General features: G+C 39.5%; 1 protein-coding gene across 1 annotated transcript; it reads left to right on the top strand.

Annotated features, from left to right (window-relative positions):
• The first annotated feature begins 1,851 nt into the window (after window positions 1-1,851).
• On the top strand, window positions 1,852-23,646 carry aff1 (AF4/FMR2 family, member 1). Its single transcript, XM_035667613.1, has 19 exons — window positions 1,852-2,100; window positions 6,384-6,504; window positions 7,773-8,612; window positions 11,400-11,441; window positions 13,235-13,321; window positions 13,902-13,935; window positions 15,011-15,068; window positions 15,610-15,751; window positions 15,860-16,885; window positions 16,970-17,058; window positions 17,177-17,402; window positions 17,580-17,674; window positions 18,256-18,319; window positions 18,429-18,565; window positions 18,791-18,862; window positions 19,164-19,257; window positions 19,420-19,463; window positions 19,589-19,827; window positions 20,952-23,646. The coding sequence occupies exons 1-19, from the start codon at window positions 2,084-2,086 to the stop codon at window positions 21,074-21,076; spliced, it is 3,552 nt and encodes a 1,183-aa protein (XP_035523506.1). The 5' UTR covers window positions 1,852-2,083; the 3' UTR covers window positions 21,077-23,646.
• The last annotated feature ends 95 nt before the right edge of the window (window positions 23,647-23,741 follow it).

Here is a 23,741-nt window from a genome sequence, read left to right as displayed (position 1 = left end):
ACAGTCACAGACTCAGGCTGTCCGAGGGGCAGAATGTATGGCATGGATATAATGCACAGTATTTTCTCCACTGAAAAGCCACTCTATAGGGCACTTTATCTTGATTTTTCCACTGGAATGACACCTTAGAGGAGTGGACAAAACATGATAACTTCCACTGGAAGGGCACCCTATGGGGTATTTTAGCATGTTTTCTCCGCTGGAAGGGCACCCTATAGGGCATTTTATCAGGTTTTCTCCACTGGAAGGGCACCATATAGGGTATTTTATCATGTGTGTTGTCTCCACTGGAACGGGAAGCCTAGAGGGCATTTTATCAGGTTTTATCCACTGAAAGGGCACCTTAGAGGAATAGAGAAAACATGATAACATGATCATGTTTTCTCCACTGGTAGGGCAGTGACACTGCTGCGTTTTGCTTCCCCGAGTCCACCGGTGAACACAAACACAAGCTTTTTCAAGCCAGGCAGAACTGGTCTTTGATGCACTTCATCAACATGTTCATCCTACATGTCTTATCGAAATGTGTTGAATAACTCATCTGTTTTCTGCTGCAGGCTAAGCTCTGAAACCTGCAGGAGACGTCAGAACCACTGCCAGTTTTCGCTCTGTGTCACCAGATCTTGACTCACTCACCAAAACTGGCACCAAGGTGGTAGAGTGAGTCAGAAGACTTAAGATCTGCTCCAGTGTTTCTAGGCAGGAGAGTAAATCCCTGCCAAATCCAGTTCTGCTTTCTAGCTGTAAACAGGTAAGGTATTGCATCAACAACCACAATCACCAAAGGGAGTGGCAGATGTTTCTTAATTTTTAAACTAAAACATGGATATATTTAGTTATATCTGGTCAATTTTGAAGTAAAAGTATTTTGTGCACTTTTATCAGACATCTCTAGAAATTACATTCAGGTATTAAATAACACATAAAACAAGCAATTAGTAAACATAAGTTACCCTCAAGTTGCAACACTTAATGTTACCATTTACCATGTAATGCCAAGTGGCCACTGTGTTTTTTTAAAGGAGGACAGAAGATTGCCCTTCCTCAAATTAAAGCTTCTTTTTCTACAGAAGACTGGTAATCTAATTCCCATGGATGAGCTGTCAGTGGAAAAAAAAAATTGTAATCCATAAAATATCAACAACAACAACAAAATGTGATTTGACTTTAAAGTAGGGAAGGTAATTCAGAGTGGACTACCAGGAGTATACATGTGCTTTAAATAAAGCTAATTTTGTCAAAACAGACAAACAAATTACTGCTTAAAACAAAAAAGCTTTTAATAGCTTTTTCATGATCTAATGTGATGACCCCTCCCACTCTGTCAGAGGGTCCTCACATAGGCCAGTGATTATTCTCATTTCTGCTGTTATTGCAATGCTGGAAACAAATAATTAAAAAGCATCATTTACTGCCACTTTTAGGGTAAAATACTCAGCTTATATTATATTTTTAATCATATATGTGTCTCTCTATTGATCATCCTTCTTGATTTAAGGTAAGCTCTATTTTTCTATCAGTCACATCAAATTAAGAAGATTTTTTAAAGCTGTAATCAAACAGGCAAAACTTTTTTAATGCACCATAAAAAAACAAAAACAAACAACAAACACATGACTGTACCATGTCTGTCACGCAGGGGTAATGGTGTAAAGTTTGGGCAAAGTGTAAAAAACTGTAAATCATACAGATCTCTCGTTATATTTACACGCACAGCGGTGACACATCTGCTTTTAGGGGTGTTTTCTGACCTGCTTTTACTGCTTTGAGTGTATAAACCCGAGCTTGGTCCCCGGACGGCTGAATAGAGTAGAACAATCCAGAGAGAGAGAGAGACAGAGAGAGGAGACAGAGAGAGGAGAGAGAGAGACAGGAGAGACAGGAGAGAGACAGAGAGAGAGAGAGACCCAAACACACGGTTAGCAGACAACTATCAAACAACGGCGGCCTGACAGCTAATCTAAGCTGCACAAATTACCCCCTACCGGTAAACAATGTGACCAAGTGAGGAGGGGGACACCGCGGCGAGGACTGTCAGAAAACACATGACAACCAACTTCGGTTGCCTTGTGAGCGGCGCACCATGGAATCTCAGCCGAGGTAGGGAGACCCAAACGCGGCCACCGCCGCCGCCGCCACCGCCGTTAGCTCGCTCGCTAGCCGCTGGGGCGCTAGCTTCACAGCCTGCCTTGCCTGGATAGTTAATTAGCTTTAACACACACACACAAAAAGTGTCTTTTAATTAAGTGAAAGTTTTAGTGTGAAACCTCCTGTGACTGTATCAGGAGGATAGTGTAGTTTTATGTTTAAAAACTGACGTGCAGGTTGTTGTTGTTGTTGTTTTTTTTAGCTTGATAAGCACTTCGAGGAGGAGGTGGAATCAGCTGGAAAGAGCAGGCTGATGGGATTTTTTTTTTTTTTTTACCTGCTCTTTGAACAGGGGCTGCTGTGTTTATACACGATGTTTTGTGTTAGTTTACGTGTTCATTTATCGTCTTCCGTCGCGTTTGACTAACTTGGATAAGTTGGACAACAGCGGAACTCAGGAAATGGAGTTTAAAAAAAAAAAAAATCGCATTAAAATACACTGCAACCAAATTAAACCGCTTAGAAACATCAACATGCAACTTAGTCTTAATCAGGCACTATTATTGTTACCATTTACTTATATAAATATGTGGCTTTGACTCTCTTGCAGACTGCTCAGTTAAATGGCAGCTTCAGATTTATTTAAAGGGAACTTTTACAGATAGAAAGAACTAACTACAAAGTGAATCTGGGCGTGTTTTTAAAAGTTTTTTTTTAAAGGCAAATAAAAGTAGATATGCAAACCAATGCTGCCTGGTATCACATGCATTGTCAGAGCATTGCCTGTATATGAAGAAACAGTATTTCTTCAGTTAAATATGCATTAAGGGATAGGTCGATATACAATGATACACTCAGATTAATTTATTGTGGTGAATTTCTACTATCACATGACTAGATAAAGTTGTTTAGCTCGCCAGCAAGCAGTCAACAGTCTGTTGTATCTCCCACAAATAAAAGTTGATGTGTGGAAATAAGTACAGGACCCAAAATACAGAAATAAAGTAATAAATATATGTGCTTCTTGACTAAATGTAACGTAGGTAAGTGCCAAGTATATTTTCAGGAGTATCGTGATAATATCGTGTCGCAGTTCTCAGACATTTCCATATTGTCTCATGCCTAATATGCATAGGGAAAGTGTGTGCACTGGCAGCAAAACTGTTCCACAGAAATGTGTTTATCAGTTTTGGAAAGAAGAGCATCAAAAATGTTCAATCGTAGCAGCGAGGGACCTTTTTTAAAATATATATGTTTGTACCTGTTTCATCACAAAATGAAAATCATTACAGGAAATATATTAAAATATATATAATTGACATTTTTTGACCACAGTAACCAGTGTACACATTTGTGGATGTGAAGATTGGAGACAACCGTGTTGATTATTTTTTTGTCCAGCCAACTCCAAACCCCAAAGATATTCAGTTTCAGTTATATGATTTACTATCATTTATATAAATCTCTCAATTGAGATCAAATTGATTTTCAAATAGTACATTTGTTGTTTATCGTCTGACTGTTGGTGTTCTAGTATATTTGCAGCTACTCAAAACATTGAATTTTCCGAAAGCACTCTGTGGAAACCCCCAAAGACGTCACTTACCACGTCACTCCCAGGTTGCCTCTCGGTCTCAGTGGCCTTCGGGGGTCCTGTCGTTGTTAAAGAGGAGATACTGAACCAGGAACCCTCACCTCCTCTGTGCTCATCTGTGTCGGAGGCTTTGCATCTATAAACATTGTGTTTTGACAGTCCAAGGCAGCTTTTTAAGTTATTTAGAAACCAAGAGGTGCATAGAAACTTTCAATGGCAAAATAAAAAGAGTGAGAATGTCACTGTTTAGCTTTTTGTATTGGTAATTTTATCGGGTTGTTCGTGTGGTTCTGCATCAGTTGTGGTTTCTTTATATTTGAGAAGGTTTTCAAATGTGTCAGACTTGGGTTGCACTGATTCTGGGCCGATACAGATGTTTAAAATAACAATGTGGCCGATTGCAGATGCCGTTACTGAGGTTTTTGTTATTGGTTTGCCCTGTTGTGACAGGGAAACAAAATCATCTGCAATGATAAGCATATCTTCCTTGTTGCAGCCGAGTCTATTTCCCTGATTACCTAAGATGTGAGACGCAGAGCTGAACAGCCGCTCACTGTCCGCGCTGCTCAATTAAGCACATCGGTATTTGCGTGCAATTTGTGCCACTGCTGGAAAATGGAAGTGATTATTCTCCAATAAACAGCCAGTGCAAAATTGATGGGACACAACAGATAAACATCGGCCACTTATATCTGTGAATACCAGTTATTTGCCGATACCAGTCAGACATTTGACAGGATAGCTCGATTGACTGCAGTCACACTCTAATAGTGCGATTGAGATATGATTAATGATTACTGGGACTGATCATTATTGCGTCACGACTTTAAGTTTCACAAAAAAACAAAACAAAAATGTTTTCTTACAGGTAGTAACAAGATTTGTAGGCCAGGGAATCTCTGCAGCTCTACCGTACTGCATTATAATATAATATATATATATATATATATTTGACACACATTTTTACCTTTTATACCAAAAAAAAAAAAACTGCAGCTCTTCATGATTTGGATATTGCACTCCGCCATACTGTGATTTCAATAATATTGCGATTAATTGTGCAGCACTAAAGTGGGGTTACCGCCTGCCCCTGTGTGGGTGTGCATGATTTGTGTCCACTGTGTAGCCACTCTCTGAATCAGAATAATGTGCTTTCCTGAATAAGCAAAGTATGTTTTTCACTAATGGAACTGTGCCGTGCAGGATTTTCTGTATAATCTATATCACTGACAAAAAAGCTGGGATACGTTGCCTCCTAAAGCTCGATGAAGTGTCTACTTCTTCTTCTACTACATTGTTAAATCTTCTGTTTGTATTCTAGTGTCCTGGATGCTGCTTGAAACTGTGAATTTCCCCTTGGGGATCTATCTCTACTTCCTGTTTCAGCTTCAGAACTGCTTCCTTGTTATGGGTTGTTCTGTGATGTGGACAAGTTGTCATTTCACCTTTTTATTAAACAGTGAATCAGTTTCTGGCATTTGTCGTCTGTGATTGGTAAAGGTGTACCTCTCTCATTCACCTTGGCAGAAGGCTCTACAAAGAGGGCACAAGGTGCAGAAGAGATTTGCCTCCCAAACTGCCAACAGGGGCAGCCAGACTGCTTAACATAGTTGACATTGGTCCAAAGAGGTTAACTAGAGTGTTTGTGCAGATGTCACTAACTATTAAATGATTAGAGGTTGACTGAATCTATTGAAGAAAGTTTATGTTCCAGCCTTATCAATAATTCAGCCCCTGATACTGTTCTCAGGAGCTGTTTCTAATTATGTAATTATTATCTGTAAGGTGGTTGTGTCTAAATGTCATACAGAGCAGCACTGATGTACAGCCTGTGACTGGGCAGTGCCAGTTTGTGCTGTACTAGTACTTTGGCCAGTCTCTCTGCTTAATTAATGGGTAAGTGCTCATCTGTTTGGCTTAGTCCCAAATCTGTACTGCTCCACTTGTTGCCATGGATGCATCCCACTGGGGTTGCTGTGGATGATCCACACTGTATTTTGGGAAGAAAACCACAAAATGGCAACATGTTGATAACTGTTCAGTTCACTTTAGTATATTAAAAGTATTAAAGGGAGGCCTGATCCCATGGAGCCTGCTGTTGTTCCACAATGTAGTATTACTATAGTAAACAAGGTTTTTTCTGCCATTGGCATCATATGAGGACTAGTAGTCATAATCATCCATTTGATGTCTGCATGGGCTGCGTGCCATCTTTAGGGACTAGAGACAACAGATGTGAATGTTGCAGTGAATCCTCGTGGCGTCTGTGAGTCTAATTACAGTTGTCTGTAGATATGATGGGCACTTTCTTCTCCCATTAGACACTGCTGCCGTCCCCGGGGTAGATACGTCTGTGATAAGATGCCATAAATTTGCAGTCTCTGAATTTTCTGATGTCTTTAGCCAAAACTGATTTTATCATAAGGATCAGTCACATTCATTGTTCTGAGGTTTAAAATGTGTTTAAAGGCATAGGAAATCGCAAAAAACAGAATACAGATGTAAAGAACATGCTGTATTTTAATCTCCTTCAGTAGTGGAGTATGTCATTAATAGTCTGATGGAGGGAGTCAAGCTTTAATTTTGCCTCTTTACCCCTGGCATTTAACAAGGTAATTGTATTTACCGTTACAGGTGAAATGATGCACTTGTAAATGCAATGCTGATTTAGGATCTGTCTTTCTTTTGTACCGTTCTACAGTGTATACAACGAGGAAAGGAAACTTCTTCGCCTCCGAGCATGGGAACAGAGGAACCAAGAAACAAGCCAAGCCAAAGAACTCAACCCTGAGAATGTGCCACTCTTTGGGGAACCATACAAGGTAAAGACTCGCATAGTGGGAGTGAAATGTTCAAATCATATAACACTGTCAGTTAGCCTCATGGGAGTGTAGCCTCTTAACAGGACTTGTACTGTAGTCTTTATGGATAGAGATATGCTTAATGTAGTAATGGTTCGATACCATAACAGTGTGGTGCGTGGGGGATCTCAACAAAGAAGGTGCTCTTTTACAAGTACTACAAGTAAACATCATTAGGATACGGTGAAAAAAATGTTAAATGATATTTAAACAGTTTTCAGACAAAGGCATAGGGTTAGCTTCAGAGGTCAGTCTCAAAAAGGCCATTTCCAGCATTTAGCTGTACTCATTTACACCATTTTAGCAAATAATAGACTATGATGGAATTGGTTATTGTGCTTTCCATAATAATCATATGTAAATTGTTGTATTATAAATGCATTAACCCTACTTAAAATCCTTGATAGAGCATTTGCATCTTTACTACAAAGAGCCCCTTCTGTTGTATCTTTGATTGAAGAGAAATTCCTGCATCTTTTTAGGATAATATTAACTGTAAATAAAAATGTGTTTAAAATTTTTAGATATATTATCATAAAGACATGTTTTCAGTCTTGAGTAGTGTCTGTACTCTTCCTCTGAGGCTGCGAATGCCCCCAACAGCCTCCACACAGTGAATAAGATAGGGCAGCCTGTCTGTAAATGCAAGAAGGATCAGTGAATCACTTGCTGCTGTTCGTAAATCCTAATTACTGTAAGTGCAGTTTTTGTGAGCGGATGATAATATTTGAAGCCGACTCGGATGAGAGCATCGACTGTTTTATAAACTCCTCTCTTTCTCACGTAGACAGTCAGAGGACACTGTTGAGAGAGTAAATCAAACTGAAACTACAGATGTTGGCAGGACAAAAATAGCATTTTGAAAAGGTGATATCCCACCCCCGCGGGAAATTAGGCACTTGTTTGCAGAAAACACCCAAATCTTTGCTTTGAAAATCCTTTCTTCAAATATTAATATGTTTTTGACAATCTTTATGATGGCAGTTTATAAAGATTATATTATTATATTTCACAAACACTTGAAAATAAGACTTGTTGTGTTTTTGTTTCAAATAAGCTGTTTATATCTACTGAACCAATCTAGATAGGCCCTTAAATGCCACTAAATCCTACAAACTGGTCCTTTAAGATATTTAGTTCAGTGTAATTAAGTTTAAAAGATTAAGATTATTTGTAAAGTGAGATATTTATCCTCTGTTAACTTATTGTTTCTACCTTCTTTTTTGTAGACAAACAAAGGGGATGAGCTTTCCAATCGAATCCAGAGGATGCTGGGCAATTATGAAGATGTGAATAATCCCTATCCCGTTGCAATTGAGCCGTTAGCCATTCCTACTTGTGTAACCTTCTCACAGTCAGATCAAGGTCAGCCAAATTCAGATAAACCAACCAAACCTCCATTCCATAACCAGATCCAGTCCACCCAAAGTCAGAGAACCCCTTCTAGTAACGGTTACACCTCTCCGCCCATGAGGACATCCACTGCTTCACTTTCTCCTAACCACCACCGACATTCATCCGCTTCCTCGAATGCGTCTTTGAACCACAGTCAGCTCATCCACTCAGCACATCAACAAAAGAAGAGTGAAGCCCACTCAGATCTCAGGGAGCGTGTCAGCCTTTCCCAGGAAATGTCTTCTCAGTCTCCTGATGCTAAGCCACTACCCTTCCTGCGTTCCAGTGACCATGATAACACTGACATGGACACTAAGGACACCTTTGATAGACATCCGCTTCAAGGGTCCACGGATCCCCCCCCTGAGTCCGCCAGCACCGTGGATGTTTCCACCTTTAACCTGAAACAGTCCCCCAAAGATGCGTCGCTGCCTCAAGCCAACAAGGGTAACTCACTGCCCTCCCAGACCTTCCCTTCACTCCTGTCGTCTAAGCAGCCCAGCGTTGTCATGACGCAGAAGCCCACAGCGTATGTGCGACCCATGGATGGTCAGGACCAGGTGGTCAGCGAGTCACCTGAGCTGAAGCCTTCACCAGAGCCATATGTGCCTCTACCGGAGTTAATCAACAAATCTGACCTGGGCAAAGCGAAGATACTGCCTCAGTTTTTGGAGGTGAGTATATTGTCTTGAATCTCATAACTGTAATATGATGTTTTGGTTGTTGGATTTTGGTAAGCTAACCCGCTGCAGGCTGTTGCTTCATATTTAGCATTCAGACTGGTATTGATCTTCTCATCTAACTCTCAGCAAGTAAGCAAATAAGTGAGTTTCCCACAATGTCAAACTATCCCTTTTAATAGGAATATTTGCTGAGAGAGCTGATATACTGGCGCCATTTCCAGGTCAGCCATGACCTCAGTCTGTCAGGCTGACAGTTAAACCCAAAACAGTCTGGGGCTTGTGGGAAGTGGTGTTTCTTTAAAGCCAAACAATATTACAAAGAAATTACTATCCCGAGACTGACAAATGGAGTGAACCACACGGCACACTGTTGAGCAAGGTTATGTTGCAGGGCTGGATTTTTAGTAACATTCATTACTACAAATGTGGGTGTGATTCTTTAATTAAATGTTAAATTGTGGTGAAGAACCTGGAAGTTCCAGTTTTACTGTGGCTCTCCGTAAACAAATACAATCAACTTGTTTAACGTTAGTCCACTGTTAAATATAAAGACGTGGATCTTATTATTTTTCAGCACAGTTGTCTAGGCTTTGAATAATATACTGCACTATGATCTAAGAGGATTGTGTGTCTCCTGATCTCAGGATGTTCTCTGAAACCGCTCCATAGTTGTGATTTTCTTGCTTGACTGTTCAAGCGTTCAGGTAGGACTTTCTTTGTTTGGCAGAATTTGGCTGAACTCCAATTCAACTCTCTTCATCTGTTCTCTGTCACACATAAACACACACAACCCTTGCACCTGCAGCACTCCACACCTCCCCCTTACCCTCCTGCAGCAGCACAAAAGTGCTGAATGTGCTGCTGTTTCCACTGCTGGGATTTGTCCAATGCAGGATAGCAAGGCAGTTACTCATTCCCGTATTTCTCACCAACGTTTCACTCCTCCAAGTTCCACATGTTTGGATATAGTATACTCAGAAATGTCCATTTTATTTCTTAAGAAGCATTTTACACTAATGTGTTATTCCTAACGCAGGTCAATACAAAGGGTGTCATGGGTCAGAAAGCAGACTTCTTTGTGCACACACAGTCACAAATTCTCCAGACCTCTGCACTGAAGGTCCTGAAGTGCTAAACACAACATTTCATGTAGGAAATAAACAAAAGAGAAAACACAATGACATTTCAGGAACATCATTTTAGGAGATGGAAGTTGTAGTTGTTTTGTGAAATGTTGTGTTTGTGTTTGTTTTTTGCACTTGTAGCAGTATACCAATATTATACATATTGTTATCATACCTTCTATATTGGCGTATCAACGGTTTTGATTTCTAGTGCAACCAAATAAAAAAACCTTCTGTTTCTATTCCTTTAAGGATCATTGTAACTGATAAACATAACTGTGTAATACATTATACAATGAAGCTGTGATATTTTCTGAATCTGTTATTGTACATCAATCTCATTTTGTTGCAACCCTAACTACACTGCTCTTTGTATCAGCTGAATTTGAGCATGTGTTGTCATGTCTCACTCAGGTGCGTAGCAAGGTGTATGTGGCAGGCAGGCGGTGGTTTGTGTTTTGTGTGTGTGTGTGTGTGTGTGTGTGTGTGTATGTGTATGTATGTATGTGACCTCAGCTGCCTCTGATAACTTCACCCCTGGGCTCAGCAGAACAATGAATGAGCTTTGTCACCAACTTACATAACTGCTCTGGGGGCCCATTCACTCTGACCTTATCTCAAACACTGTTCATTCAGAAAACTGAAAGACAGGACTGATAACAAACTGAGTATTTATCTGATGTTGGGGTTGGCCTATGTGGCTGCCTGATACGTGGTATTGCGTTACTCATCCAGTGCTTGAGGGTGTGGTTAGTGGGCATGTACAGTGCAGGACTGCATTATAGTGATAGTTGCTTGTTATGTTTTGTCCACCCCCATTTTCTATAAGGGAGGAAGAGTATATATGTTCACATATAGGGTGCAAGATCTCTAAGTTGGCCTTTTTTCTTCTCTGGATGGAGACTTTTTCTGTGCTTACAGGCTTATAACACAAAGATTAAAGTTGGTGTTTTCAATATTTTCCATTACCATCTTTGCCAACCCTCCCAATTTTCCTGGAACATTCCTGTTGTTTATTGCCCTCTCCTGGTTTCCTCCCAGGGTCACAGTTCTCGTGTATTTCTCCGGATTTGCGTTATATTTTCACTGTACGATGTGTAGAACTGGTGAAATACATTGGACACAGACTCTGTTTGCTGCTTTAGTTGTTTGTAATGATGCGCTCTGCTGCAGGGCATGCTGCGGCTGCTGTTTCCTGGCATGCACTTAAAGTGGAAGAGAGTTCTCACAGGTGCTCAGAGGGCAGTGGGGTGCACTGACTCTCTAAGGGACAGGGGTAAAAGAATGAATGAATGAATGGAAATTGAAGAATATTAAATGATGCCAAAGATTCATGCCAGAGGGGCTGAATTATTCCATATTCCTTCCTGTGAATTAAAAATATTTAACCCCCTGACCGACCTGGCCAGGCAACAGGTCGACATACATCAGAGGGCGCAGAACCATTAAATTAGCAAAATAAATATAATATTTGCCAAAAAACTCATCACAGATAGCCAGTGTATTCATTCAATCACCCAACCCTACTGTCAAATACTCTTTCTTTACTCTAGAGCCTCTAAACAAATATTTTTATTTGCTCTTCATGTTATAATTGCATACAGGTTTTTCATGTTTTTTTGAAAACTCACAATTATTCATTTCCTTTCTGCAGACAAGGACAAATGAAGCTCAATGTGTTGAGGACATCTTGAGGGTAAGTCAAGCTTTTTAAATGCTCATACAGTTGGTATGGGCTTATTTACATGTTACATTTGAGTTCCAAACATATAAACTGCTTGTTTACACATCTGTATCTATATCTATATCTATATCTATATCTATATCTATGATAACTCACTCACATCAGCGTTGCCCACCCAAATACCTGTCTCTCTCTTTTCTACATCCTGTATACTCTTTTACTCTTAATAAGTAGATGTTCAGACTACTGCAGTTATTGTTGCTATAGAATTCTAGTTATTAAAATTTGGTGCGTTCTAAATTTGGAAATAAAATTTTCCATGAACTGCACAACAACTCTGATTGCACAACAAAGTGGTGCACAAGTCACACTGTCTGATTGATCGTTTGTGGGGAGTAAGTGTATTCTGCCAAATTGTGATGAGAGCATTCAGCGGTCATGTTGAATTTCTGTAGCTGTAACTAAATTTGACTGTTCATGTTAAATTTTCAAATCAGTTCTTTCAGAAGAACAAACCCACACGTTTCCAGTTGCTCAACAATCCTACAAACTTGAGCAACTGCCGATAATCTTTTTTTATCAACTTTCTTACAATAGTCGTCTGCTCACTGTGTTTTTTGTGTATTTTCAATTGTTCAGTCGCCTCACAGCTAAACTGAGTTTCCAAAGACCACCATGTAGGCCACTGACATGTGCTGGGGAAAGAATGAAAAACTCAGTAATGTACAATTTCAAAATAAAAATGTTATTCCTCAATTATTTCCTGACTCATTCCAAGATATTCCTTCATATACATTATCCACAGTAGCAACAAACAGTGGCAGCAGCCTGACACAGACTTTAGTTTATTAGGTATTTATTGTAGTAGCATTCTTGAATGGGTATCAGAGGCTCTAATGTGTAAAAGGAACTTTTACTATTTTACTATTCTTCACACTATTGCTCTGCCACCAATGGCCTGTAATGTTAAACGGACTTGTGTAGCTTGAGCCTTTGTTTAGAATGATGCAAAAGTAAAATATTCATTCAACTCTGATGAAGTTGGATGTCTGGTTGTGGCCTGTCTGTTTCTTGCTATTCTTATTTGAGCCCTTTTATCCACACGTTGTTTGCATCCATAGGATTACCAATATTAATACTATTTGTTTTTCACACATCTGCCAGTAAGCTCATGACTGTTGTTTTGGAGATGCTAGAACCAGTTTGAACTTCGTATCATACTTGGCACTAGCCAAAGTTACTGAGGTCACTAATTTAGTCAATTTTTCTAATTTAAGTTGTCGGTTATGTGGGATTTTTATGACAGGTAATCAGTTTAATACAAAATGTTCAGAATGTTCGGCCAAAATTGTAGTTATTCTTTTTAATAAAGGCGATCAGTTTTCATTTAAATGTAAAATGTGAGGTTCTTATTTGGCTACTTCTGGGTTATCTCAGAAAATACATGCATGTTTCCATGTGTCTTGGGAAACCTGGAAATTTAAGGGACTGATGTTCCAGTCATGGAAACACTTGGAAATTGAATAAAAGGACCAAATATCCTGGAAATAATCTGTTTTCCTGGATATATAATTGTTTTAACCCCTCAGAATGACTGAAACTCGACAATTGGTAGGATAAGCTGCCTGGTATGAATGTTCAAAGCAGGTCTACCAGCCATTAAGAAAATTAAAAATGACATGACCCTTTGTGAGAGAAGTGCTGCCCTGTATTCTCAAGAAAAATTCCTGGAAAATGGCCTGGAAAGGTCCTGGAAAAAGATTTCTTAGAGTGACAACCCTGATCACATTTATTCCCCTCCACAGGAAATGACCCACTCATGGCCCCCTCTCCTGACAGCTATACACACACCTGGCACTGGTGAACCCTCCAAGCCCCTGTTCCCAGCCAAGGTAAGAGCTTAAAGATTGAGAATTATTTATTTGTTGTAGCTGATGTGAATCTTCAAAAAAGTTATAACCTCTCTAGTGCAAAAATCCCTCTCTGATTTTGCCAAATTAAGGTTAATTTCTGTGTCGTGGTGGAGGGATACTCACTGACAGTCGAGGGTTGGCCATAATTAATCATTTACATTTTTGGACGCTCAATGAGCTTTCCTCCTGAGGTCACATTGTTGGCTACACAAGTACTGAACTCGCGTATGGCTGAATTTCTGTTCAATACACTATGGACCCTTATTTGAAAATACAACTTTCATTTTTAAACACACTGATATTTCCTCCACCATCAAGTTTTCTCATTTATACACAGGATATCTTGTAGTGTACAATTACCAGATGACCATGCAATTTGAGGAGAACCTTCATCTTAAGATATATTTTGATTTAATGGCCTTTTTTCCAGTTTTTTCATGGCCAAAATCATGAGCAAAATCAGTCAAAAGTGATCAATTTAGCGTAAATGTAGATGCAATTGTACAAATCTTAACCAAGTTTGACCCAGATTAAATAACTTGCTTATTTTTTCTCACAGGAAGCAGAGCATGTCTCTTCACATCCAGGACAAAGTGAGTAATGAGGGAATGAATTCATTTCAGGCACAGAAAAAGGATAAACATCATAATAAATATAAATATCTGTGATTGATGTTGATAACAGGCAGATCTGTGTCATCATAAAGCATCTGCTATATAACCTGTAGATATTTATTCATCTTCTTCTCTTTCCTACTCGTCATCTCTTCTACTGGTCTTTTTCGTCTTCTTCTTTTTCTCTTTTTCTTCCCTGTTTCTATGGCAACTTGTACGACCACTTTTGCCTAGTTTCGTGAACTGGCCACAAAATACCAGAGGGGGGAAACAACCCTACAATTTTAGCTCAAATTAGTCTCCGCTAAGAGGAAGAGGCAGTCGTGTAGAAGAGAGGAGGAGTGATCTCTGACTATTCTCAGACCCTCTCTTTTACTGATGTAAAATGCTGTTGTTATTAATCGACCAGCTGTTGTAGCTGAGCATAAAAATTTCATATCAAGAGTTACTGTCTGTTTGACCAGTTATTATCTCACTCACTTGTTTTTATCGTATGCTTTGTGGCTGCACTGGCTATTATATACATGACAAATATAGTGTGTGTCTGCTGTGTGTTTTATTAAAAAATACAGTGAAAAATGAAACAGGTGTGGAATTTAGGAACGTTTTGGGAAAAATCTATATGATGATCAAAGACACGAATGATGTGGATATCCAAATTAATTTAGGACTTAACTACTAACTTATAAAGTGTAGTAACAGTTAATCTTTTCTCCTGGAGATGTAGCTGCATATCACCTGTATTTGTTTCCCTTTTACCACAGATTGTAAGTATCAGTTGTAATAAAGCATGTGCTTGTATAATGGCGTCAGGGAGCAAACAGCTCTTGGGGCTGATAAAGGCGTCACTTTTGACTGGAGGTTAGGTTTTAAAAAGTTTGGGCTTTCTATTGTTTAATAAGTTATAATAATTTTTTTTTTTTTAAAAAAAAGCTCAGCTGCAGTGCATGAGAGCCAAATCCATATTGGTGTGAGTATTTTTTATCAATTATGTGTACTTGTGTTGTTTCTAATGTTGGACTAATGTTTGTTTCCTCTGTTGTTTGTTTTTCAGAAATCTATAACTCCTCTCCTGCAGATCCATCTCAGCACATCCAGCAGAGCTCCTCATCGTAAGTGACTTTTCATTCATGGCGTTAAACTGGACTGTAAATTGCCAAGGACCGATTAAAAAAAACTGCTGAACTTGGAAAAGATTCATTGATTTTATGCAGTTAGACAAGCTGGTTTTCAACAAACTCTACAGTCATTGCCGATAAAAGATACTGTTACAAATATTTTCTATTAGGGCTGCAACTAACAATTATTTCCACCATCAGTTCATCTGCAGATTATTTTCTTGATTAATCCTAAAGTGCCTCTGACTGAGAAGTGTGTCATCTCCAATTTAAGGCAGGAAATTATGTCGCAAAGTCACTAACACGCTAAGTGTGGGCAGGGCAGCATCCTTCCATTTGTTTGGCCAAAAGTGAGCCAAAGGCAAACATGAAAGAAAAAAAAAGAAAAGAAAAAAGTCTCCCATATTTGTCTTCCTCACACACAATGTTTACCAGTGCAGGCTAGGCATGTGGGCCACAATGTTTGTTGTTTAATTATAACTGTAACACTTGTGTGTAATATTATTGTGGTGTTTTGTGTGTGTGTGCGCTGTAGTTTATTTGAAGCAGCACATTCCAGAGGGGTAGAGTCCGCCAGCTCCAGCGACTCAGAGAGTAGCTCCAGATCAGAGTCGGACAGTGAAAGCACCACGGAGGAACCACCTCAACCGCCAGTGAGCAACTCCATTAAATCAGAGGTAATTCCTGCTTGTCATTTTTGTATATGTAGAACGAAGATCATAAACATACATGCTCTGAAATGGTTTGCTTGTCCTCATTCATTAATTATTATTTTCTTTTTACAGCCTGATGCTCCTGCAGTGACCCATGTTGACTGGCAGTTGGGGAACTGGATCAGGTCCAGCCAGCAGAGCTCCAGCACTGAAAGTCATAGCAGTGCACAGGCCTCTGTGAGCCCCGCTCACAAACAGCCACCGCCCACTCAAAGCACCAAGCACTCCAGTGTAGAGGTGATCGCCCCCACCAGGGAATCTAAACCTCCGCTTTCTCCTCTGCAGAAGGAGTTCACCGATAGCCTTGGAAAACCTCAGCAGTACCGTGAAGGCCCTCAGGACAACTATAACCAGCAAAGTAGCCAAATATCCCCCTCTGCTGATTTGAACACCTGTAGCAGGAAACTCTCATGGACCACGAACTCCTTGAAACCAGCGAAGGCAGGTTGCCCAGATCGCACTGAAGCAGCTATCGGCGTGAAGTGTGAGGAAGTTTTAGCCACGCGAGACAAAGACCCATGTTTCAAAGAGAGACCCAAGGTAAAGACGAAAACAGAGCGTAGCAAGAAAAGCAAGGACAGCAGTAACACTAAAAGAGACAGTAAGAGGATTTCTAAACACACATCACTTGACAAACGGAAGGCTGGATCAGAGACTGAAGTCCCACTGGTCCCGTACGGCCAGTGTCCATCATGTGGTGTGCGATATCCGAACCCCTGCTCCTGCCCCACCGAAAATCCTGCTCAGCCTGAACAGCTGTCTCTTGCCCCACCAGCTAGAATCAGTTGTAGAAAACCAAAGTCACAGACCATCTGCCAGAAGGGCACCAAGATTCCTCACAAAGCAACCCACAAGCACTCAGAGAAGACTGGGCACACAACCAAGAGTTCTCAAGACCCCCACAGGCCTCCGAGATCCCTGCTGGTGAAGATTGATCTAAGTCTGCTCTCAAGAGTCCCCCAGATCTCCGGCAACCGCCAGGATATACCTGGCAATGCAAAGAGATCAGCTTTGGTCATAGAGCAAGATGTTGGGGGCAATGATGCTTCTACAACACACAAACTCACCAAAACCAGCAAAAAGAGTATACCTCAAAATGTGAGAAATATGAAGGGCTGTTGTAGTTAACATATGTGTACATAATGAAAGTTTTTATTTTAATGTGTGTGTGATTTGTTACAGGTTGAGGTAGACAATAAAACTGTTCCCAGAAAGAAACCAAGGCTGGAAAACAAAAATACCTCCTCAAGTCATCCTTCTGTCAAACTGGAGTAGGTGTCCCGTACTTCTTTTCACCAGAGATAACATTAACATATTTTTAGTATTAATTGTTGTATTTAATATTAAATGTTGTATTGTAATCAAGATTTCTGCCCTTATCACCTACAGAAGTTCCAGCAATTCAACAGAGGACTGGGAGCAAAAGATGGCCAAGAAAAATCCTGTTCCCTTGCAGCAGTCTCTGACACCCAAAGGCACCGCGAAAGACTCAAAGCTACACAAACGCATTTCTGGGGAGACCCAGGACACCAGTAAGGAGGCTGTAAAGAGCAAAGACTCAAGCAAGCACAAGAAGAGCAGCGGAAAGCACACAGAGCGCCCACACCTTGAAAAGGTGACTGTCAGGATATAAGCACCTAGTATCTGGATATTAAGTTGGTGCATGTTTCTTTTTACTAAATAAGCTTCTGCAGGTTCTCATAGTTTTAATGATTGTTGGCTTATTGATTCATTATTACATTAAAAGGGAAACCATTCCAATATTAATCAAATGTCTTCCCTTCAATCCTAGCAGAAGCCCCCAAAGAGCAGTCTCGCCATCCCATCATTTTCACAGCCCACCAGGGAAGTTTTGACCAACAGGCCCTTGCTGAGATTTGACGACAGGTAAAAATAATTTCCACTGAGCTGTTTTTTTTTTTTTTCTCTCCAGGAAATAGGAGGTTACAGGTTACAAGATTTCAGGTTGAGAGTTCTTTCTCCAAAGGAACCCGCTCGAAAATACAATTTTACACCAATTAACAGAAGGGCCCTTATCACTCGAGTGTTTCTTTGTAAAAGCTGAGATTGTTACAGACACAGATTTGTTTGCAGGAGAAATTAATTTGACCTTTTTTTAGTAAATGTAATGTATTGTTTGTTAAGTTTATGTTTCAGTAACTCTTTGTCATTAAGACTGGAGATTTTGGATAAAGCTCCTCATGTTTCGGAGTCAGTTAAAGACTTTTGTCACATGGTTACACTGGGTCTGAAAAGCAGTGATCTCAAAAAATCATGTCCTTTCAGTAATTGACAGGTGATATAATAATAAAGACATTATTGCTTAGTAATTTACCAGTCCAACAAAAACAGAGCAACATTTCCAGTAAGTATTTCCTCTGATTAAAATCAAATTGCTGTCAGTTTTAATTAAACATGTTAGTTGTAAATTGTTGTTACTCCTCTAATAAAGCTTCTTTCACCTGTAGGCCGTATCCGGTGAAGCATTACATAAAAGAAGCCAAAAAACTGAAGCACAAAGCCGATGCAGAGGTAAGTTTATCTTTGTTAACTTAGTAAAATGACTGCAGTCTACACAGTAATGCAAGTAACTTGTAACCATTTGTTTTTGCTCTCTCTCTCTCTCTCTCTCTTTCTGTAGTCAGATAAACTCATTAAAGCTTTCAACTATCTGGATGCAGCCATGTTCTTCGTTGAGAGTGGCATTGCCATGGAAAAAGATCCACAGATTTCAATGTCTTCCTACACTATGTTTGCAGAGACTGTGGAACTGCTCAAGTACGAACCCACTTTTATCATAAATCAATTGCACTATTAGTAGCTTTCTGTAATTATTAGTTTGCATGCATGCCAAGCCATAGAGTGCGGGGTAGACTCTTCCACCCTGCCAACGTCACAGACATTGAAATCTTTTTCTATATCTAAGTTAAAATTAAGATTTTGGCTCCATAACTGAATTTGATTCATGCATTAATTTAACTGCCACATTCTCCACCCTCACAGGTTTGTACTGAAACTTAAAAACTCAGTGGACCCCTCTGTTCCACCTTCAGAAAAGGACTTTTTAGCTTTATGGTAAGGTGTAGATGATACTTTATGTGCTTTGTGTACATGTGTTTTCTCCACAAACCAGTATGTCCCTAAAAAGACTTTAGTTAATAGTTTATTTCCTTTGAAACTAATGTGTAATTGATGTTAGAGAGATGTTGATGTAACTGCATTGTTTTTCTGGAGGCTGTAGATTTGTAAAACATTTATTATATTAAAATCAGTTGTTTTTGCTAGGCAACGCAGTGTTCACTAGTCTGTTCTTTGTTTTCTTTAATGAATCATGTGAAATGTGAATAACTAAATAACATTTGATTGTGTGTTGTAGTTTGAAGTGCCAGTCTCTCCTGCAGATGGCCATGTTTCGCCACAAACACAAAACTGCACTCAAGTATTCAAAGACCCTCAATGATCACTTCAATGTAAGTATTAACGTATTACAGTGACTCCTGTTTGCCAGTGTTATTGTTTTGTAATTATGTTTAGGTAATATCTAATTCACATAACTTGTAATTAAGTAGTTCAGCAGAAAAGGAGCACCTATACATACTTCATTTTGCTAATGAAATTTGGACCTCTTTCAGAACTCTGCTCAGAAAACACACAATCCTTCAGTCGTAACTTCAAAGTAAGTCATCTAGTTTGCATGTAACATTCACTGTTTGGGCATATTGCACGAAGCTGTCAAAGCTGTAACACATAAAAATACAAAACAAATAAAAATGTCTTTTTTTTCCCCCCTGTCTCCTGTAGAGTGACAGACACCCCGTCCCCCATGCCCAACATGCCGTCTCCAGCCAACACATCCACCAGCTCAGGTCCTGGCTCCAACCACAGCGGCAGCGGGTTGGTGGTGGACCCGGTCTGCAGCACCGTGGCCGTTCCCCAGGCCATTGAACAAGTGGCATTCACCTATGTCAACATCACTACGTTATTTTTGAGCGCTCATGACATCTGGGAGCAGGCGGAGGACCTGGCACAGAGAGGCAGCGGTAAGAATGGATAGCAAAGACACGCTGTTTACCAAACTTATATGTTAAATTACAATAATTAGGTTATCACCATTGCCGTTATTGCAGTCAGCTTCCACCAGTTAGGAATCCTTCAGTGTTCATTGTTTAAGCAACGATCAGGCTACAGGATTACAGCTTTGTTATATAAGTTGGAGTTGAAAATAAAGTGCGTTGCAGTAGTCAAGTCTGGAGGAGATAAAAGCATGGATGACCTCTAGATATGCAAAATGAAAGGAATGAGCTAATCTAGGTTAAATGTCTTAGTTGAAAACAGTCACTGCACTATTTTAGTCCCATGAACATCGACAGACAGAGATATTAGATAAGGCATCCAGACATCATAATCATGTGAGTGCTGGGGCCAGAGGGGGGTCATATTATGATGATGTGAATGTTTGGACCTCCAGTTCTTAATTTCAGAAAGAAAAGCCATCATGCAGGATACATTACACATGTGTTTGCAGTCACTCTTCAGATTTTGCATTTTAATTCAAGCCAGAAATTACTTTTAGGGTCCAGTGTGTAGGATTTAGTGGCAACTCGCTTCACCCTCCCCTTTCAAATGCAGAGAATCTACGCTGGCCATGAAACATGAACATCCCTTCCTACAGCCGCCGTTTGGTTTGTTTGTTCTGGTGTACTGTAGAAACATTGTGGTTCAACATGGAAGGCAACCTGCGGCGTCTTCTAATGGAAACATACGTATGAATATTCAATTTCTGCCAATAGATCCTCCTAAACGTTACACACTAGATCTTTTAATAAAATAGATAGAACTCTGTGTCAGTGTTAACTATCTTTGTGATGTTTTGTGATAAACTTTGTATTGAATTTGTCACATGACAGTCGTAATATCAACAAGGTGCTACAGACAAAGGACATAACCTGGCAGAGATTATCATTACAGCTAATGATCTTTCTATGAGAGCAATATTTCTAAAATGATTCAGTCATTTGTATATATTGATGGAGGGTCAGGGGAGAACCATGGTCTTTTTGGCAGCAGTTATACCCGCAAATATGATTTTCCAAAAAGCTAACTGGTCATATCAGTCATCAATGTTTATGATGTTTGATGTTTTTAATATTTCTGTATGTTTCAGGTATGCTGACAGAGCTGGACACAGTTGTGGGCCCACTCAGCCTGACGTCCAGTATGAGCTCTATGGTCCGTTATACGAGACAAGGTGTCCACTGGCTGAGGCTAAGCAGCCAAAAGGTAAAGTGACCAACAAAACCTGCTCCTGTTCCCGGATGCCTGCAAAACCCTTTCGAGCTGCCTCTGTCTCCTGAACTGTCCCTCAGGCTTTGTGCCAGTTGTCCTTTTTCTTCACTTCACACGGACATTAACTCATCTCTTCAAGAAGCTAGACGCACACAGATGTCACCTAGTGTGCGTGTGCTCAAGGATACCACACTGATTATTGCACTTGTTCATTTTGTTTTTTTTTTCTTCTCTCATGTCCACTTTTGGTGTCTCTCTCTTTCGCACTTTTTATGAACGTGGGTTACGTCTGTCGTAATCCACGTATTTCATGTCTTGCACCTGCTTCCTGTTCCTGTTCCTCTATATCAGCCGGAATCATGGAATAATTTGTGAATCAGGGCTTCATTCAAGAGTGACCTTAACTAAATTTGGATGGAACTATCTCAACGTAACCAAAAGTTAAAAAAGTTAAAAGTACTGACACGGATCTTATTTATTATCACAACTTCTGTTATTAATGTTGCTATTGTGAGCAGTAAACCACCTGTAAAACTAAAGGCACTTAAATCATTGTTTAAAAGTATCATGTTTAAACTCGTCACCACACAGTTTTTGCTGATTGATTTTATTTAATTTCTCTTGAAAAGAGATCAAGTAACCCTGTTTCACTCTAAAATAGTGGTTTGATTTGGATTCAGGGATTTTGTATTGTTTTTTTTTTATTCTGCATTGTATTGCTCCCACAAATCAGCTGGGATCACCCATGAGAATTCAGGTGTACATTTCACACGTGCATGAAGTCATTTCTTATAACATTTGTACTGGTGATATGTTTAATTTGATGTAGGAAGTGGAAATTAGTCAAATATGGGGAAATTGTTGTGCCACAGAGTAATATCAGACCAGCATTCAGTTTATCTCTTGTTAGCATCTGTATTTTCAGTTTTTTTCATATAAGTGTTGCCAGATTTACAGCTCTGGTTAGATTGAAATACACTTCCTGTGCAATAATAAGTGCATTTATAAGGTTAAATTAAAATATGCCATACTGTTAGACATTTTGTCCCCATCATGTTGAATGTAGGTTGAATTATGTAAAGATCATTGAGAGTTTCCCATAACGAAGATAAATCTAGACACATTCAAATGACAAATCATGATATAAGGAGGTGAAGTAGGTAAGGTTTTATTACTTCAGGGCAAGATGTACCTGTATGACACTATCAGGTGTAACTGTAGCATCTGTGGAATTTCAGCTTTAACTTCTTACCTGTTAGTTCCTGTAAGACACTGGTTTGCAGCTTGACTCTCGTCTGTCGCAGTGATTGGAAGTTGATGGCTGGATCGCGGTTTGATGGTTGGTGGCTGCAGCTCAGGGTTTGTTCGTCAGACCAAAGCAAACTATATTTTATTCTTGTCACCCTGTTAAAAAATTGCACTTCTTCTAATAGAAATTACACAAGCAGAAAAGTAAACACCTTACTTATGGAGGTTTCTTGTCTTAACTACTTGCAAGAACAAAAAAAAAAGGGGGGAATAATTTTACATCCCTGACTTTCCTTATGGTAAAGCGGTGGACGTAGTGGTTCACATTGGCCGTCAGTTTGAGTTACCTTTCAAGTATAGTGGAACTACCGCAGTCTTTAAACAGAACTACATTAGTGTTCCCTTTATTTGTTTTTGCAGTAAGCTGCTTTCCTCTGTTTGCTACATTTTTGTTGAGTAGCAAAATGTTGAGTTGCAAAATGTTTACTAGATCTGTGGGAGTAGAATAAAATGGCCAAACTATAGGTTATTAAAGAATGCACTTTTCTGAGTATTTGTAGTTAATTTCAGTGCGTTATTGGAAAAAAAGACCACGTTCCTTAAGACCGGCAGGACTGTGCATGTCTGTACTTGTTTATTGTAACTTTTGATTCTCAGCAATAAAGCGTGCGTTTTGTTGGCTCAAATGTTTTAGTGAGGCGTACTTCTTATTGATACACGTGGGTGGGGAATCCAAAAATAATCAGTATGAAAAAGTGAGGCGGGAAAAAGGAAAAGTTGCTTTAGATATGTGCATTGATGAGTATGTACATTTGGTTTAGAAATGTGTTGCTTGTTTAATTCAGTGGGTGTGTCTGTGCAGTTACACAATAAAAGGGCTAAACACGGATCACAAAGTGCTCCGAACTTTATTTTCTCACACAAATGATATTTTTTTAAGTAAGGAGCGAGTGCACTGGTTCCATGGCATTTGGGATTATTTTTTATGTACGGATCATCAGCAGGCTGCTATAGAAATGATCTTTATAGATTCTCACCACGGATGTCTACACTGCACTCGAGGTCATTTTGGCATTCAACGTTCATAAATTGTGCAACTTCAACAGGTTTTTTGGTGTTTTTGTCTTTTTTCAACCTGTGGCTTTATTTCCATCATCCTTGATTGTGGGTGCTTCATTTATGAATTTCTCTGCAACAGTTTACACCTTGTCCAAATAATTATTTACTGGAAAAAAATTGAAGGATGCTTTTTTCCCTTTTTGTGAAATATGTAAAGAATTTGTGTTGCAGTGTACAGAGATGAATAAACACTGGAAATTAGTTTATCGTTGTTTACTCTTATTTTTCTTAAACAAGAATCACACAATCTAATATTTGGTGGTAAAGGTTGTAAAATAACACGTGAACAGTGAATTACATG

Source organism: Morone saxatilis, unplaced genomic scaffold (genome assembly GCF_004916995.1).
Source record: "Morone saxatilis isolate NCDOM2014 unplaced genomic scaffold, NCSU_SB_2.0 Contig21, whole genome shotgun sequence".
NCBI lineage: Eukaryota > Metazoa > Chordata > Actinopteri > Moronidae > Morone > Morone saxatilis.
This window is presented reverse-complemented; position numbering and strand designations above follow the sequence as displayed.

Coding starts and splice junctions, on each gene's coding strand:
- aff1 (XM_035667613.1), top strand. Junction 17,059..17,176: donor CATCCTTCTGTCAAACTGGA/GTAGGTGTCCCG, acceptor TATCACCTACAG/AAGTTCCAGCAATTCAACAG. Junction 17,675..18,255: donor TTGCTGAGATTTGACGACAG/GTAAAAATAATT, acceptor TTTCACCTGTAG/GCCGTATCCGGTGAAGCATT.